General features: G+C 34.4%; 2 protein-coding genes across 2 annotated transcripts; both read right to left on the bottom strand.

Moving 5' to 3' along the window:
- Positions 1 to 4,296: 4,296 nt before the first annotated feature.
- LOC126708433 (uncharacterized) lies at positions 4,297 to 5,559 on the bottom strand. The gene is made up of 2 exons (XM_050408226.1): positions 4,571 to 5,559; positions 4,297 to 4,480 (listed from the first exon to the last, which is right to left on the bottom strand). The coding sequence occupies exons 1-2, from the start codon at positions 5,557 to 5,559 to the stop codon at positions 4,297 to 4,299; spliced, it is 1,173 nt and encodes a 390-aa protein (XP_050264183.1).
- Positions 5,560 to 12,666: 7,107 nt separating this feature from the next.
- LOC126708432 (uncharacterized) lies at positions 12,667 to 13,552 on the bottom strand. Its single transcript, XM_050408225.1, has 2 exons — positions 13,487 to 13,552; positions 12,667 to 13,383 (listed from the first exon to the last, which is right to left on the bottom strand). Exons 1-2 carry the CDS (start codon positions 13,550 to 13,552, stop codon positions 12,667 to 12,669), a joined length of 783 nt encoding a protein of 260 aa, XP_050264182.1.
- Between the last annotated feature and the right edge of the window lie 3,709 nt (positions 13,553 to 17,261).

The raw sequence follows: 17,261 nt of genomic DNA, 5'->3' as shown, positions 1-17,261 counted from the left end.
AGAGAAACAAAAATCTCTCAAACGAACCTCCAATGAAATTTTTGGTCCCTCAGTCAGAGACATCAAAATCTTCCAAAAACAACCTCCCCTCGATCTCGATACATACAAATATGAGTAGCAAAACTTCAGCTCTTATTGCTCCTCTGCTACTATTTTTCTGGCTGGCTGGCGAGCTGAGGAATGAGGCAGCGGTGGGTCGAGCTTCAGCTGGGACAACGTCGGTCAACTTGAGAGATGGTGAGAGTGAACCGGATAGGTTCCGAGAGGTGAGATGGAGAGATGGGAGCTTGAGAGTGATGAGAGAGAGGAAGGTGAGATGAAGAATAAAAGAATGAAAAAAAAATAAACAACCAAGTATTATTTATTTATTTTAATCGGGAGTGCTGAATAAAAATTTTTTTTTTTTTAGATGACTGCTACAGTGCACATCTATCTATAGATGTGCACTGTAGCAGTTCAGCTAAAAATTATTGCTATGCCTCCATTGCTGTGTGACCCTTTTTGGTATTTTGGTGGAGCTAAAATAGCATTATAGCTATTTAGCTCCACTGTTACAAATGCTCTTAAGTTGTGATATGCCTAAGTGATATGAATGAGTAATTGTTTTCGATGTTGATGGTGACACAGTAGGTAGATAGATGATCTTGATCAACTAGTAAGGTGGCACCCATGGCACATATTATATTTGTTAAGGTCATAATTTTATGTAATTGGCTAATCCTTTGACAAAATACACTTTACTTGTAATTGGGTAGATCTAAGTTGGATTTAATACATCAAGAAATATGTTGTTCAAGCATATCAAGTGTTCATATTAAAGACATGAAGATTGATCCAAGTAACAAGTGAAGAAAAGTTGTTTCATTAAGTCTCAACAGATAGCTCAACAGATACTTCTATCAAGACTAAATGAGAAGCTTGATCCATTGAGAATTACGATTTTCAGTTTTCCAGATCTGAAATTCAACCCAACTTATGTATTTGTTCAGGGTTTCTACTCTCACAATCCTAAACATATATAAGGCTTATTTTAAGAGCCATCGCATACGGATACAGAGACAAAGAGATTATTTTTTCTCTAGGAGAAGTTACTATATTTGTACGCCAAAGGGTTTTGTAACCAAGTACTTCCTAATCTTAATTGTTGATGAAGTGAAGAACTTTGCAGCCAACAATATCTGTTCAAGTTGCTAGAGTTAGTCACGTACTGGGATCCGTGCAAAGGGTTAGTCACAGATTGGAGATTAGTGCATTAAGGGAAAGAAGGCTACTACAAGATTAAGTCCAATTGGGTATTGGAGCGAAGGTTCAACTGTAGATTGGTATTTTGGGATAGGTCAGGGTAGTGGTAAGATTTTTTATACTTGTAACCGCTTGATTGTTGATTAGTAGATTCTTAGAAGTGGTGATCTTAAAATCACCCGCTGGAGTTTTTGCCTTACGAGAGGTTTTCCTCATTTATCGACAAATCACTATGTCAATTTATTTTCAACTGCATTTAGTTTAATTGGTGATTTGCTGATGCCTTCACGGTTTGTATGCAATTGAACCTAATTAATCAACTTAGGTAATTGAATTAATTAACTGGGGTCAAGCAATCTTAACCCAACAATATTAATTAGCAACATGTCAAAGAATACTTTTTTGAGTGGTCACATTAATGTGCCCTTCCTTCTAGCTTATGGTTGATTGATTAGCTAGATCGAAGTAATTAAACGTTAATCCATTGTTCGCTAACAGATGGAGTTATAATTATTTTTTTGTGTGGTCACATTAATGTGCCCCTCCTTCTAGCTTATGGTTGATCGGTTAGCAGGGTCCAAGTAATTAAACATCAATTCATTGTTAGCTAACAGATGGAGTTATAATTGGACATTTTGCTTCTTTTATTTATTTATTTTATTATTATTATTATTATTACACTTGAACTGAGTTATGAACATTTTGGACTTGATTTCAAATATATATTTCTGTATGTTCCTACTCATTTAATATCGAGTCAAGTTTAAGCTTAGCTCAGACAATCCTTCTTTATCCACCTTTTAAGTGTCTTCCTGTACATCTTCTCGAAAAAAAAGTGTCTCCCTGTACCAAATGATAAACTACACCAATCTAAAATAAGATTGATGTAATAAAAAATGCTCCAAATACATATCATTTTAAGGTTTTTTCTTTTGCTAAACAACAAATTATATATTCTAAGTTTACTTAAACTTCAATTCAGTCGTGTTATTTTTGATTTATTCATTTAAGCCCTACAACTTCTTTTTTTCTTTTTCTTTTTCTTTGAGATATAAGCCCTACAACTTTGACCTTTATTTAGTGTAGTCCTTTCATCTAGTTCTATTATGTGGGTCGCCTTAAGTGATAAAAAAAGGACACCGTTTTGACATATTTTAGTTTAAAAAATTCAAAAACTAATAAAAATAGTATCAAAAACACAGAAATCAAAATCTCAAAAATGTCACTGCTTTCAATTTCACCTTACTAAATAAGCTGAATTAGAAGAATCCATGGGAAAAGCTCTACTTTTAATTTTCAAACATAAGATTTCCATCGATTGTAGTATGAACTGGAACCTTCGGTTAGAGTTGTTCATTTCTATGCAATGAGCAATATGTTGGGACCCAAATAATGTTATCAACAATATTAGCAATCCAAAATAATAATCACACATAAGAACACAAAATTTACGTGGAAAACCCTTTCTCTTTGAAGGGAAAAAATTACGGGACAAACTTTGAATAATTTCACTTTTATCAAATCAATTACAATAATTATTGTGTATGTCTCACGGCTAAAGAAAAAAATCTCTCTTATTTTTCTCTGCTCTCACACACACAAATTATCTTTCTCAAAGGCGGCAACACTTTGCTCTCTCCTCCTTGGCTATCTTCTTGAAGGCAACGACCCTTTGCTCTCTCCTCCTTGGCTATCTTCTTGAAGGTGGCAATACCTTACTCTCTCCTTCCTCTTGCGTTCCTACCAAGCAAAAATCTTTTTTCTCTCTCTTGATTTCACACTCTATTTTCCCTCTCCTCATAGGGAAGACCCTTGGGCCAAAGCTATCAAATTCTTTGTACCATTGTCTATTTATAAGACTCTTTTGCTATTCCCTCTAGTACTATGAATACATTACCTCTTTAAAAAGGAATAGACCATAGTTGTCAAATCGTGAATCGTATCGTAAATCGTTTTTTTCATTTTTATGTATCGTGTATCGTATCATGTATCGTAAGATACACAAACACTATATAAAATTTATAAAACATATACATATACATATATTTATTATAAAATTGAAACATATGCAAATAATGACTACTTTAATTATCACTTATGTTAAAGTATTTGACTAAGCTAACCAAATAAACCAAATGGAAATATATTTTTAACATCCATATCCAAAAGATAAAAATATCCATATCCAAATTCATTAGAGTTCAAAGTCGCTACATATTATATTAGTCAAAATATTTTTTTTCCTAATCATATTCATCACTGCCTAATCAAAATCATCTCCATAGTCCAAGTCAATGAAGTTATCATCTTCATCATCTCGCAAAATCATTTCCTCATTGGCATCTTCTTGTACATCTTCTTCATCATCTCCAACATCCACTATCTCTTCTGATTCTTCAACTTTAATAACTTTTTCTTTACTTTTCTTTTTGGCATTCAAATTTCTTGGACCTATAAAAATAATAACAAAAAATATATTTGTCAAAATTAGCATTTTATTCATAATATAGAAAAGAAAATTTCAATTTAATATAAATTTATATCTCTCTTTCTTTTTCTACTACATCCTTCCTCATTAACTTCAAAGCATTCATGAATGTCCATCCATGAAGTATCTTCTAGCAAGCAAGGTTCTTCCTTTTCGGTAATCCATTCATCATCAGATTCCATATCCGATAGACAAATTGGATCATATGAGTCACCATTCTCTTCTCTCTTTATTTGTCTCAACTCCAAATTAATATTATAGTTTACAAACACCAAAGCATTCACTCTTTGTTGCTCAAGACAATTTCTTTTTTTAGTGTGTACATGATCAAAAGTACTCCAATTTCTTTCACATCCCGTTGCACTACAAGTTGGGCTTAAGACACATATAGCTAAGTTTTGAAGCTCTTTGCAATGTACTCCATAACTTTACCACCACAATGCTATATTACCAACAAAAGAAATTGTAAAGGGCTACAATATAATTATGATAACAACAAATAAAAAGCTACATTAAGATGATAATGATAATCAACAATAATGATAATAACAATAGCACATACCTAGCTACTTCTTTGTTCTTGTAAGTATAGCCATTTCTTTTCCAAACAAACCCTCAGCTTTATCAAATTTCTCCAATTGTAGATCAATCCTACACCTCTCCAAAGTTGTAGGACACATCCTTTCAATCACTTCATAAAGTCCAACTCTCACTTCTTCATTTGCAACAAAGTTGGGATCATGATGAAACCTATCACAGTTTTATATCTTATAAATAAATATGCATACAAAATATAAAGATAAAGATTAAAATATATAAAAATTCAAATAATGAACTTACTTAGGATTGAGAAAATAAGCTGCTGCATGTAAAGGCCTATGAAGCTGAAGCTCCCATCTAGTTTCAATAATTCTCAATATAGGTCTATATCTCCTTTGCACATCATTCAAATTTTTCCGGATTTGCTCTTTTGCTCTATCCATAGCTTCGTATATGTAACCCATTGCTGGTTTTGCATCACCATCTACAAGCCTTAAAACTTTTACTAAAGGGATCACACATTTCAAGCAAAATTTAATAGCAGGCCAAAACTTTGGATCACTCAAGACAATTAATTGGACATTAATGCCATCACTTTTCTTTGCATAGGGACTCTTAGCCCATTCCTCAGATGCAAACATAGACCTTAATCCAATCTTTTGTTGATATATACTCTTCAAAGTTAAGTAGGCAGTGGCAAATCTTGTGACACCTTGTCTTGCCAATGCCCTCCCTTTTGTATATTTTCTCATCAAATCAAGCACCCAAATATGACGGTAAATAAAAAAAGTGATCTTCTTTGCTTTTTTTATAGTATTTGCATGCACAGGCAAATCACCTATGTCATGAAGCATCAAATCAATACAGTGGGCAACACAAGGATTCCAAAAGATCTTACATCTTTTTTCCATTAATTTTTCACCAGCTGAAACATAAGCCAAAGCACTATCTGTCACTACTTGTACCACATTCTCCTCTCCAATTTCTTGCACCAAAGAATCAAGCAATTGAAATAAATTTTCAGCATTCTTGGAAATATCGGAGGTGTCAATAGATTTAAGAAAAGTTGTTCCCTTTTGACTATTGACAAGGAAGTTTGTGATAAACCTCTCTCTATTATCCGTCCATCCATCTGACATTAAAGTGCAACCTATTTTTTTCCACTCATTTTTATACTTATCCAATGTGAAGTGCATATTTTCTACCTCTTTTTTCAAGAAAGTCACCCTTGTTTCATGATAAGTAGGGAGTTTCAATCCCTTGCCATAATTAGCAACTGAATCCATCATTTTTTTAAACAAAGGGCTCTTAACTAAATGAAAAGGTATAGCATGAGCATAAAAAAATCTGCAAATAGCCAAACAAGTTGCAGTACGATCTTTCACCAAGGAAGGTAAAGTCACTTGTTTAGAATTTGATTTCCCTTTTAAGTTGCATCCGTGGTTCCCTTTTTTGCATTATCACCACCAATCTTTTGTAATTCATCTTCTTGAAGACATTCAACATCAAACTCATCATCAAGTTGCTCATTTTTTTTTTTAATGTTTTCCAAAAGTTTGGTAAAATAATTTTTAACATCTTCGGGCACCTTCAAGCATGGTTTAACATCCTTATGTGTATGTGCCAAATGATTTTTCATTCTTATGACTCCACCCCAATATTCATTTGAGCAATAATTACATTTAAGCTTGAGCCTACTTGTCTTATCATCATTAATACGTAGACAATGATCCCAAGTGGGATCTTTCTCCTTATTTCTTTTCCTCCTATCACCCATTTTTTTTAATATACCCAAAATCAAATATGAACACATGAATTTATAGTCAATCAACAATTTTTATGTACACAAATTACGCATCACAGTTACACTATCACAAATTCACAGTATTAATATTAACATTACAAAATACATATATATATATATATATATAATATTTATATATAAACACTCATATACATACATTGATACATATTTAGTTATACTAAACTAATTTTTTATAAGCCACTCGATTATATTAAACTAAATTAACTAATATAATATGTTAATAACAATAAATAATTACAATAATTTTTTAGTATAAAGAATTAATCAAAAAAATTTATTAAGAAAAAAGAAAAACTAACCTTACACACACAGTGGACCCAACGTGAGGCAGCACTTGTTGTTGTTGTTGTCTTGTTCTAATAGCATGTGAGAGTGTGGGACTTTTGGATTAGGAAAAGGAATAGAAGAAAAAGACAAGATTGTGGTCCTTTGGAGCTTGTGGTCCCTTGATGAGAGATCTCCTGAAACTTGATGATCTAAAAGGTAAAAAAATGAAAACAAATAGAGAGGAAGCCAAAGGGGTTTTGGGAAAGTTGAGAGCTTGAGAATTGAGATACAAAGGAAAAAACATGTGGGTGACTACTGACTGGTGCGGCTATGTGGTGGGTAAATTAATTTAATTGTGGTTCAATTTTTTTAGGGCTAAAAAAAAATAAAAAATTAAGAAGGCTTTTGTATTGGGCCAAACCACCAAAATAGCCCAACTTGCTTTTTAAAAAAATGGAAAAACATTTTAGGCTAAACTTGGGCTGAAATTTTGGTTAAAAAAGCCTATTTAAGCCAATTGTTTATGTATCGTCCGATACACCCGATATGTACGATACGCATGATACGTACGATACATACAACTATATCGTCCGATTCATATGCACCTACGATACATATCAATGATACAACACTTTTTTCAAACGATACAATACGTATCGCGTATCGTACGATACTGACAACTATGGAATAGATTTCATTCCACACCAAGGAATAGTCTTTCCTTTTATAACAAGGAAACCCAAATTAATTTTTCCTTCTTCAACTAGGAAACCTATTGACTTTCCTATTGGGATAACTCCTACCTTAATCAAGTAGTCCTCTTTTCCTCTTGAATAGCTCCACCTTAATCAAAGCAATCCCTTCTCTTCCATCCTAATTCACACAAAGAGTCCTCCACTAAATCAACCAAGCTCTAATACCACTGTTGGTCTTTTCTTTCCCAGCATTGTGCGCAACTAATCTTAATAGAGTTAATTGAATAACTCCCAATACTTGTCTATCAAGAATGTTTCATTCTTCATCCTTCATAATAGCAAGTTTCTTCCCCAAAAGAGGCAGATGCAACTTCTTCCCATAGAGATAATCTTCAATCTACATCCTCTAATATTCAAAATCTGTTCCATCAAACTTTTCAATTCCTAAAGCCTTGCCTTCGTCTCCGGCCATCGCTTCTACTCTAACCTTAGCTCTGATACCACTTGTTAGGACCCAAATAATGTTATCAACAATATTAGCAATCCAAAATAACAATCACACATAAGAATATAAATTTACATGGAAAACCCTTTCTCTTTTATGGGAAAAAACCACGGGACAAACTCCGAATAATTTCACTTTTATCAAATCAATTACAATAATTGTTGTGTATGTCTCATGGTTAAAGAAAAAAATCTCTCTTATTTTTCTTTACTCTCACACGCACAAATTATCTTTCTCAAAGGTGGCAACACTTTTCTCTCTCCTCCTTGGCTATCTTCTCAAAGGCGGCAACCCTTTGCTCTCTCTCCCTTGGCTATCTTCTTGAAAGCGGCAATACCTTACTCTCTCTTTCCTCTTGCATTCCTCCTAAGTGAAAATCTCTTTTTTCTTTCTTGGTTTCACGCTCTATTTTCCCTCTCCCCATAGGGAGGACCCTTGGGCCGAAGCCATCAAATTCTTTGCAGCATTATCTATTTATAAGACTTTTTTGCTATTCCCACTTGGACTAGGAATACATTACCTCTTTAACAAGGAATAGACTTCATTCCACACCAAGGAATAGTCTTTCCTTCTATAACAAGGAAACCTAAATTAATTTTTCCTTTTTCAACTAGGAAACCTAATTGACTTTCCAAGTCACAATTGGAATTTGAGGCAATTTCCCAACACAAAAGGCTTGCTTCTTTTTCTTTTTTTCTTTTCTTTATTTATATTTTTAAAGAAAACGAAAAACAGAGAAATGATAAAATATGGTAGTTTTCTCAACTCTCAAAATTCAACAACATAATCCCTCAGGCCCACTTCTTCTTCACTCTTTTTCTCTTCTCATCCTCCTCATACCCATCTCTTTCCATGTAAAGATGGCAATTCGTGTTAACAGACCACTGATGCAGTACACTTTTGTTCCACTTTTGTTATATTTAATTGCTAAATTTAGCATTTTACCTATTTGCCTCCACTAATACTAATGCTCTAAACAAAGCATCTGATGACTTAGCTCTGAGGCTCCTGCTAGAAAACTACTTGGCCACAGATTCCAAGAGAGTAATCATCAGCAAGATCGTTTTGGGTCAATGGTTTTTTTTGTGGATGAGATGCTTTGTGATGAAACATAATGAGAAAACCAGTCTCATATTACTTAACAATTTTCTAGTTATGTTAGAAAAGCACATATTATATAGTTTGAAATGGAGTATAAAAAGTGGGATAGAGAAAATTTGTATTATATATATAAGAGCATCCACACTAATGGATGTAAAAAAAATTTCTATTTTGCAAAAAAAAAAAAACATACTTTTTCTATTTTACACACCCACTTTTATAAAACACCTACATCTGTTTGGCCACTTTTCCCTCATTTTTTTAATTATTTCACACCTACCCATGGCCCACCAACTTTAACACACATGTCAACTCCATTTTCTCTGAACATTTTTCCTTTCTTTTTCTCATTCTTCTTCTTTCATTTTTCATCTTTTTCTTTCTTTTCCTACTTCTTCTTCTTCTTTATCATTCTCTCAATTCATATCTCTCTCTCTGTCTTCCCAATTCCCTCAATCAATCTTCCTCAATTAACCGCCCCCATCAACCAAACCCAGTCAAAAGCAGAGGCTCAAATCAATACCAAAACAAAACCCACACATTCTATCATCAATTCCAACAAACCCACAAAATTCCCCAAGTTTGAACATCAATTCTAGCGAACCCACAAAAGTCCACCAAGCTTGAAGCCAAATAAGAGAAAAAACCTAGATTGTGTGAGTCTTGATTATGGGTTTGTGTAGGTGAAGTATTTGATGTTGAGATTGTGTGGGAATTTTGTGTTTGGAGGGACAGATTTCTGTAGTTGAAGTATTTGACAATGGGTATGTGTGGAGATTTTGTGTTTAGAATAGAGCATGTCTGATGAGGTAGATAGAGAAGAGAGTGAGGGGAAGAGAGTGAAATTCTGTCCAATGATGTTGGCACTAGGCTTATCCAAGCACAGGTCGCTGTAACTTTGTCCGAGTTTCTTGAACATAAAGGAAAGGAGAAGAAGCAAAAGCTTAGCTTGTGTTTTGGAATGATATTGATGAACATGATCCTTAGTTCTCACCATTATTCTATGTTCAAGTAACTATGTTACATAATCCAGGAAAAAATAGTCTTGTATTACTTAACAATTTTCTAGTTATGTTAAAAAAGCACATATTATAGAGTTTGAAATGGAGTACAAAATGTGGGATAGAGAGAATTTGTATTATATATATAATATGGCTTAGATTCTAAAGTGAGCTAGAGAATGGCAGTCTTAATGAAAATGGGACTCTCTCTCTTAATTTGTCTAATCTTCCGATTCCTACAAGTCACAAACTTACAAAATAGGAGAGTGTCCTATTTTGTAAGCATTTTAAATGGAGTTAGAGATATATTTTCATCGGGTTGTTCTCAAAAAAAATTTTCCCTGTTAAACCTAAGGTTTAGGAGTATTTATAAACTATATAAAAGTCCACCAAAGAAGGGAATCTTCTTTATAGATAGTGTGTGTGTTCTCAAATTACCATTAGGGAAAAACAAAAACGTCCCCCACAGAATGAGCTAGTCCGTGTCTTCAAGGCTGAGGTAATTCATGACCTTCTTCTAGAAAACAAGTCACAATAACCAAAAAGATGATAATTAAAATTAAAAAAAAAAAAAAAAATCAAACATGTTGAATTCATGAATATCACAAATAGATGCAAACGTCTATAAATGGAACTTTCAAAAGCAAAGAAAAGAGGACATAACTCTAATTTGTAGATATCTACAACTGCCAGACAAAAATTAATGAGATAAGAAATATTTATTATATTTTTGTGCACTACTCCGTCATAATAACAATGTCATGTTTTTAACTCAACATCAAGGACTTGCAGCCTCATTATTTTGCCACCACTCACCGCCAATCAACATTTCCTTAACATGACCAAGTAAGTGAGCGTAGGTAATGGAGGAATTGTTCCTCCTTGTCTCTCTGTTGTTAAGCAAAGGGGGATTTTCCTCCTTGTCTTCAGCAGTAGAAGTTCTCTGTCCCTTCTACACGAAGGAGTGTTTTGTTTTGGGATTGTTCTTTTGTCTCTCTAGGGATATCAAGAATATCCATGGAGCTTGTGGGGATTTTTTGTTGTGGGGTTGGGGAAACACTTTTCTTTTTGTGACGAGTCTACTACTCATTCTACATCGACAAATATGGAGGAAATCACTGATACTTGGCGAAAAGTGTCAAAGCAACAATTTGGACCTACTCTCAGTCGGGAAAGGTGAAATGTATGTGCCTGGGCATTATGAGCGAAATCAGTCTTGCACAATAGGGAGGAGTACGGTGGAGACTGGGAAAAGAGGGGGGAATGCAGCAAGCTCGGTGGAGGAGGGCAGTGCTGATGTGGTGCACAAGAAAGTTTCTTCAGTTACAACTCATGAAGTAACATCCTCTTTACTGCTGCCCACAACCATGCAGCTGGTTACGGTTTCAACGCCTACAATTATTGAGGAATTAGTGCTGCATAATTCCACGTTTGTGGCAGAAATAAATAATAATGATGAGTTATTATTGGCTCGGACTATTGTACCTGATATGAAGTCTAACAACCAGCTAGCACAGAATCTGAAGTGTAATGCAATCAATAGTCCAGCTAAGGTAAAGATTTTTTTTGCCACCAAATCCATGCAATCCGGAGCCAATTAATGTAGACGTTGATGACACAATTATGCCCGAGAATCTTGGAGCTTGCTGCGTTTTTCCTTCAACGGATATAGGCGAGTTGATTCCAATTAATGCCTCGGATCAATCAGTAAGGTCCAATCAATTCCTAGCAGCGGCTACACTGAAACCTATCCTATGGATACTGCAAGATGCTCGGTCTGCACAAGCATCTTATGTACGTTTAATTCCTCCAAAACCTCCAGACCGTGGCAGCCTTGCTCATCAACACACGGGGTGGACTCCTCCAATCAATCACATGTTCAAGGTAAACTTCGACAAAGCTATTTTTAGAGAGGAGCAGAAGGTAGGTGTTGGGGTAATTACAAGGGATGAGCATGGCAGGGTTATTGCATCCATGGCAGGTAGTATTTCTCTGCCCTTTTCTGTTGATGCAGTGGAGGCTTTTGCAGCCAAGGAAGCACTTAAGTTCGATCAAGAGCGTGGTCTACTAGCCATTGTTCTCGAAGGTGACTCAAAGCGCACTATTGATTCTCTGTTATGCGAGGACGTATCCCTAGCAGACATTGGACACCTCATAGATGAAGCAAAGATGTCCGGTATTGGAGTGGGAATACGGGAGAGTAATAGAGCTGTTTTGGTTTCTTTCTCACGAATCCTTAAAGGTGATTATCTTGGACTGATTCAACCTTTGAAGTTAGAAGAGCGTAGCTTATCACCAACGGGTTTGCTGACTAAAGATGCAAAAATGTTTGCAAACATTTTTGCAAGATTGTTGTATTCTCACATTAAGAGAAACAACAATGGGGTTACTCATAGTCTGGCTAAAAATGCGTTATGCATACCAGATTTTCAAGTATGGATGGAAGATGTCCCATCACATATTGTTTCGATTTTACAATTGGATGTAGTTGAATTTCATTAATAAAATCCATCAGTTTCTTTCTCAAAAAAAAAAAAAAAAAACATTTCCTTATCACAGAATGAGAGGAGGAGAAAGATATGGAATGGTGTTTACATAGTATTGGACCAATATTCATTAAATGCCCGAATCCGATACTTGTCCTAGTACGGCCAAAATAACCCACCTCAATATAATTAACATTCAAACCGGTATGAAATACCCATGTTTTTGTGTCAATCTTAGTACCGATACGGCACATACAGGCCAATACAGTACAAAATTCACTTCCTTAGGTAGGTCAGACTCTTCACAATGAACTAAGGCGTAAGCTAAATCTAAATTAAAAAATGCTTACACATAGATAACAAATAAGCTAAACTAAATGAGCAAACAATGCACAAAAATTACAAACAACTCAAAAGTCTTTTGATCATTCAAATACAGATCAAATAACAATTACAAATGGATGCTAAAATTAAACCCCATACCAAATCAAGCTAACGACTAACATGAAACTTTAACTAAACATATTCTTCCCCTTTCCTAGAATCACATATAGAAAAAAAATTTAAAAAGAAATTCAAACTGTCCAGTTCGTCCCAGAATTTGTTCTCATTAGGAATTGTGACTAAAATGTTCACTCCAAGAGTAGCCTGATTAAGAGGCGGAATTGCAATGACAAGACCATCAAAAATTGACCCAATCCAAAACGAAACATGCATTGGCCTATTCACATCACGAAACGCTACCTCGTTGGCCCATAAATATTCATCCCAACCTGCACAAGTGACTTGAGTCTTGAGACCCAATTGTGGATTAACATGTCCATGTCTAAAATACTTTTCCATCTTAATGACCTCTAAATTTTCTTTCACAAACAAAGAAAACTCTGAAGCCATTTTGCTACCAAGTTTGCTCTCAGTCTCCTCAATGCAAAGCAATGCAAGTGACTTAAAGAATTCACCATTCAAAATTTCATTTTCAGTAGTGACCTTGAAATGCATGGTTTGGCCACAATCATTTCTTGGACTATGGCCAATTATCTTGGCAGGGGAAGAACCATTTCTTTTAAGATTAGGAAGGTAAAATACAGGTTTTGTAGATTCATTATTATTGGAAAGTATATTGTTGTGCATTTTTGCCCAATTATTGAGGAAGTTATCCTTCACCAAAATGTCTGCCAAAAGAAGGCTACAACTAATCCCAACCGAGTATCCAGGACACCGGAAGTTTGTCACCTGTAGGAATTGGAAAATCATAAAAAATAACAAACAAAAAATAAAAGAGTGCTCCATTTTAATTCACACCTCCTTCTAGATTACTTTAGAATCCAGTTAGAACCAATGCATATATTGGACTGAGAAGAATGTTGTTGTTGACCTTGGGTTTTTGGTAGACATGACACATTCGGCGAAAAATAGAAGAAAAGTGGAAGAGACCTTTTCTTTTCCGAAGAAAATTATTATTTCAAACTTCTCATATATAATGTTCACACAATATCCACACTTTCATATTAAGCATCCGCATTATATTTATACATATGTTTATACATATAATGTGAAAGAAGGTAAGCATGTGTCATCAAAGACTGTAGACATCACATGTCAAAGAAGACTTCGTTGGAATATTTATACATATGATACAAAAGAAGGTAAGCATGTGTCATCAAAGACCATAGACATTACATGTCAAAGAAGACTTCGTTGGAATATGTAGGCACTAAAAGTCATTGTTATGATAAATTATTATGACCGGTGCTGTAGAATACTCAAGAAGATCTCTCTTCTTCCAATGAATTCCTATTAATGCATTTAGGTTATAGATATAGTGTCAAAATCTTGTCAAAATTTAATTTGTGAGAGTCAATACACAACTCTACAAGACAATGTTGTACACTGTTTTATTATTAACTGCTACATTGGAATCAGTGTTTTTTTCCTAATAATTCACTTCTCTAACCCAGCACTTTCTAACATAACTATAAAATAGTGCTGAGACATATGGGAGGCGTCTCTCCCTGATGTGGGATTGAGCAAATTCATGCGGGTGGGATATAGGTCGATCCTTGCCCATCCCAAAGCAAACAATACCTGATTAAGGGTTGAGACGAAAGTCCTCCCACAGTTAATGTCATACTCTTTAAATCTTTATGATCTGTCATCTTTCAGGTCAATTGTGATGGGTCTTTTTAGGAAGGCAATTCCAAAAACCGTAGGTATGATTGTGTATTATCTATTTTGAAAACACTAGATTAGATGATAGTTACAATACATCATCCTTTCAAACTTAATACATTATATGATTATTGACTTTTGCACCCTTCATTTTGGATTGCAAATGCCTAAAAGAGGTATTGTATCATGTTTGAAATTTCACCTCAGTATCAGAGGATGTAACTAACCAGTGTCTATAATCTCTCTCTAATTTGTTTCATTTGTTTCTCTTTTATTTTCTCAAGCCTCAAAATCAGACCCTATCCTCTCTCTCTAATCTTAGCCAAATCCATCAACACTCTCAATTTGCTTTTGTCGCTGATGTTGCATAAGGTAATGTTTTGTATTCAATTCTTTATTATATAATATTTTCTCAAATTTAGTCAGTGTTTTGAGACTTAGACCAATTCTTTTCTTAATGCTATTTGATTACAATTTAGATGTCATGGAGTCAAACTTAATTTGTGTTGATAAAATTGTTGATCGATCGATTACAATTATGCTTGATGCTCTATTCATTCTCTAACATAACAAAAGCCATAAACTGTACTTATCAAAGTTGCGTCAATGAATTTATGGTTGCAGGGCTTCTTAGTTGGCGTTCTTTGAATTGTGGTTAGCCTATGATAGGCAACTTGATGGGATCTGGAATATGAATGATTAATTTTTGGGTTTGCGGTTTCGTTGTTGCTTTAGTTAAATTTATATCCCACAAATTTTCTGGCCAAAATTTAATGCAAATTGGATTTTGGGTTTTGGGTTTTTATATGGTCTTTTCATATTGTGAGTGATTCCAGGCACATACAACCTACAAAAAAGATCAACCTCAGGCAGCCTATTGAGGTAAAAACAAAAAGCTATGTTGTTGGGGGCATAACCACATAAATAAATTGCTGTATTTGTTATGTTTGTAACAGTTTGTTTTCATATTTAGTGTCACAATTCTTTTTTATTTTTTCCTTTTTTTGAGAAAGAAACTGAATAATATTATTAAAAAAGATCGGCTAAATCAGCCTAAAATACAAAAAAAAGTTGTGGTGGAACATCCTCCATACACTAAAAGTTTGGAATATTAATAGCGTGTCTAGCCAAACTATGAGCAACAGAGTTCGGTTTTGCTATATCGGTAGTTCTAGCAATAATAAGTTGTGCAATGTGATATTGGCATCACTATTTTTTACTTTTTTTGGTACCCTTGCAACTTCTTGAAACATACAAATATATATGCATTATTTAATCCCACATTCATACATTGTGCAAGAAAATTTCATTTTTGGGGTTATACCATCCTCCTTTCCTCTCATCCTAATAATTCCAATTCTCCAACACTGCCAACCATGAACAGTTAAATAAAAGCAAATCTCAAGAAAAACCCAAAACCTAAATCATAATGTCCAAATTTTTAAAACAAAAAATAATTACTAGCAGCAATCTGATAGTGGCGAAATGCATGCCTGACAGTACTGGGTGGTGGCTCTCTGCCTTACGAACTTGCTTCTCTCGATCTCTCTTTACCCAATGACTCTCACTCTCAGAATTTGAGTTTTGAGTTTTGATTTTGGAGGAAGGAAATGGCGAGTTTTAGGTTTAGGGGAAGGAGATGTTAGCATCTGAGGAGAGAAGAGACATTTTTTGGTCTTTTGGTTTTAAAGAGGTATCGGGTTTTGTAACGTGTATTTGGTGGGGGAAAAATGAGATTTATTTTTTATCTTTAATAATGCTGACATGAGTAAATGGGTTGGAAAAAATCAAAACATATAAATCAAATTTTAAAAGTAGACCAAAATTTGTGACTTTTTAAAAATAAATGGCATATATAGTAGGCAAGATCACCATTGAGCAATTGTAGGCAATGAGAGTTTTAGTAGGGATGGCATTAATAGAACAAGATCCTTGATCCCTTTGTAAGTGTTTGTTTCCTATTAATTTGTTTCTTCTCTTTGATTTGAATATTTTTGGGATATGCTTTTGGTGTTATTGAAATTGTTTTGGATATTAGGAATTGAAATTGTCTTGGATCTTGATAAAAGCTTATAGGAGTTGGGATTGTTAAATTAGCTTCACCATCCCATTTCAATTTTCAATTTACTCTTCTACCATATTTTTAGAAATCTATGCATTTAGGACATAAATAAGAAAACTATAAAGTCAGTACTATTATTCAAATGATTATTCAAAATGAAAATGGCATTGACCTTTTTCAAAAGCCAAGAATTTTGTAGGTTTAATCAATATTGTTAGAGATAGTCGTGGTTCTCCTATATGGCCCATAGTGAATTAATTCTGATAGTTTTTAGACCCCTTAAAACACAATTGATTTAACCTAGGTAATTAGCCAAATTGTTACTTAGTCCAATTTAACAAATCTAGGTTATCACAATCACAAAGATCAAATCATGCAAAACAGCGGAAAGATAAATAACACAAGATATGATCACCCAAGAAACCAAACCGATAAAAACCTGGGGAGGATTTGACCTAGCTATCCTCAAGGTAAACTTGAATCCACTATTTTGAAAGAATCGAAGTTCATACAATAAGACTTACAAGCCCCTACGCTCGACTTCTTATTGCTACCAACTAGTAAAACTTACTGACACGACCATGTGCAAGCTCCGAATCCACGGACTCCTTCTTTCTTGGATTCACCACCAGATACAAGCACACCCGCTTGTGTTTTCTTTAAGCTTCAATGGCAACAACCGAGTTGATCATCAAGGTGTAGATAATATTTTCTCCTTGAAAACCCTAAGTTTGTGTAAAGGAAAGCTCCTCTAGATCTCACAAGAGATTTACACAAACAGCAATATGAGCAACACTAAAACGTGGCTAAGGTTTGCCTTTTATACTTAGGACAAATTAGAAAACCCTAAAACATTTTAAACAACTAGGGTTGAGTAAGA

This window comes from Quercus robur, chromosome 12 (genome assembly GCF_932294415.1).
Source record: "Quercus robur chromosome 12, dhQueRobu3.1, whole genome shotgun sequence".
NCBI lineage: Eukaryota > Viridiplantae > Streptophyta > Magnoliopsida > Fagales > Fagaceae > Quercus > Quercus robur.
The sequence above is the reverse complement of the archived record's forward strand: the minus strand, read 5'-3'. Positions and strand labels throughout refer to the sequence as shown.

What these genes read in the sequence shown, in the direction of transcription:
- LOC126708432 (XM_050408225.1), bottom strand. Translation starts at nt 13,552, where the DNA reads ATGTGTCATGTCTACCAAAAACCCAAGGTCAACAACAACATTCTTCTC. An exon ending in TCAGTCCAATATATGCATTG is followed by an intron (nt 13,384 to 13,486) that starts GTTCTAACTGGA and finishes CAATTCCTACAG; the next exon opens with GTGACAAACTTCCGGTGTCC.
- LOC126708433 (XM_050408226.1), bottom strand. Translation starts at nt 5,559, where the DNA reads ATGATGGATTCAGTTGCTAATTATGGCAAGGGATTGAAACTCCCTACT. An exon ending in GCTTATTTTCTCAATCCTAA is followed by an intron (nt 4,481 to 4,570) that starts GTAAGTTCATTA and finishes AAACTGTGATAG; the next exon opens with GTTTCATCATGATCCCAACT.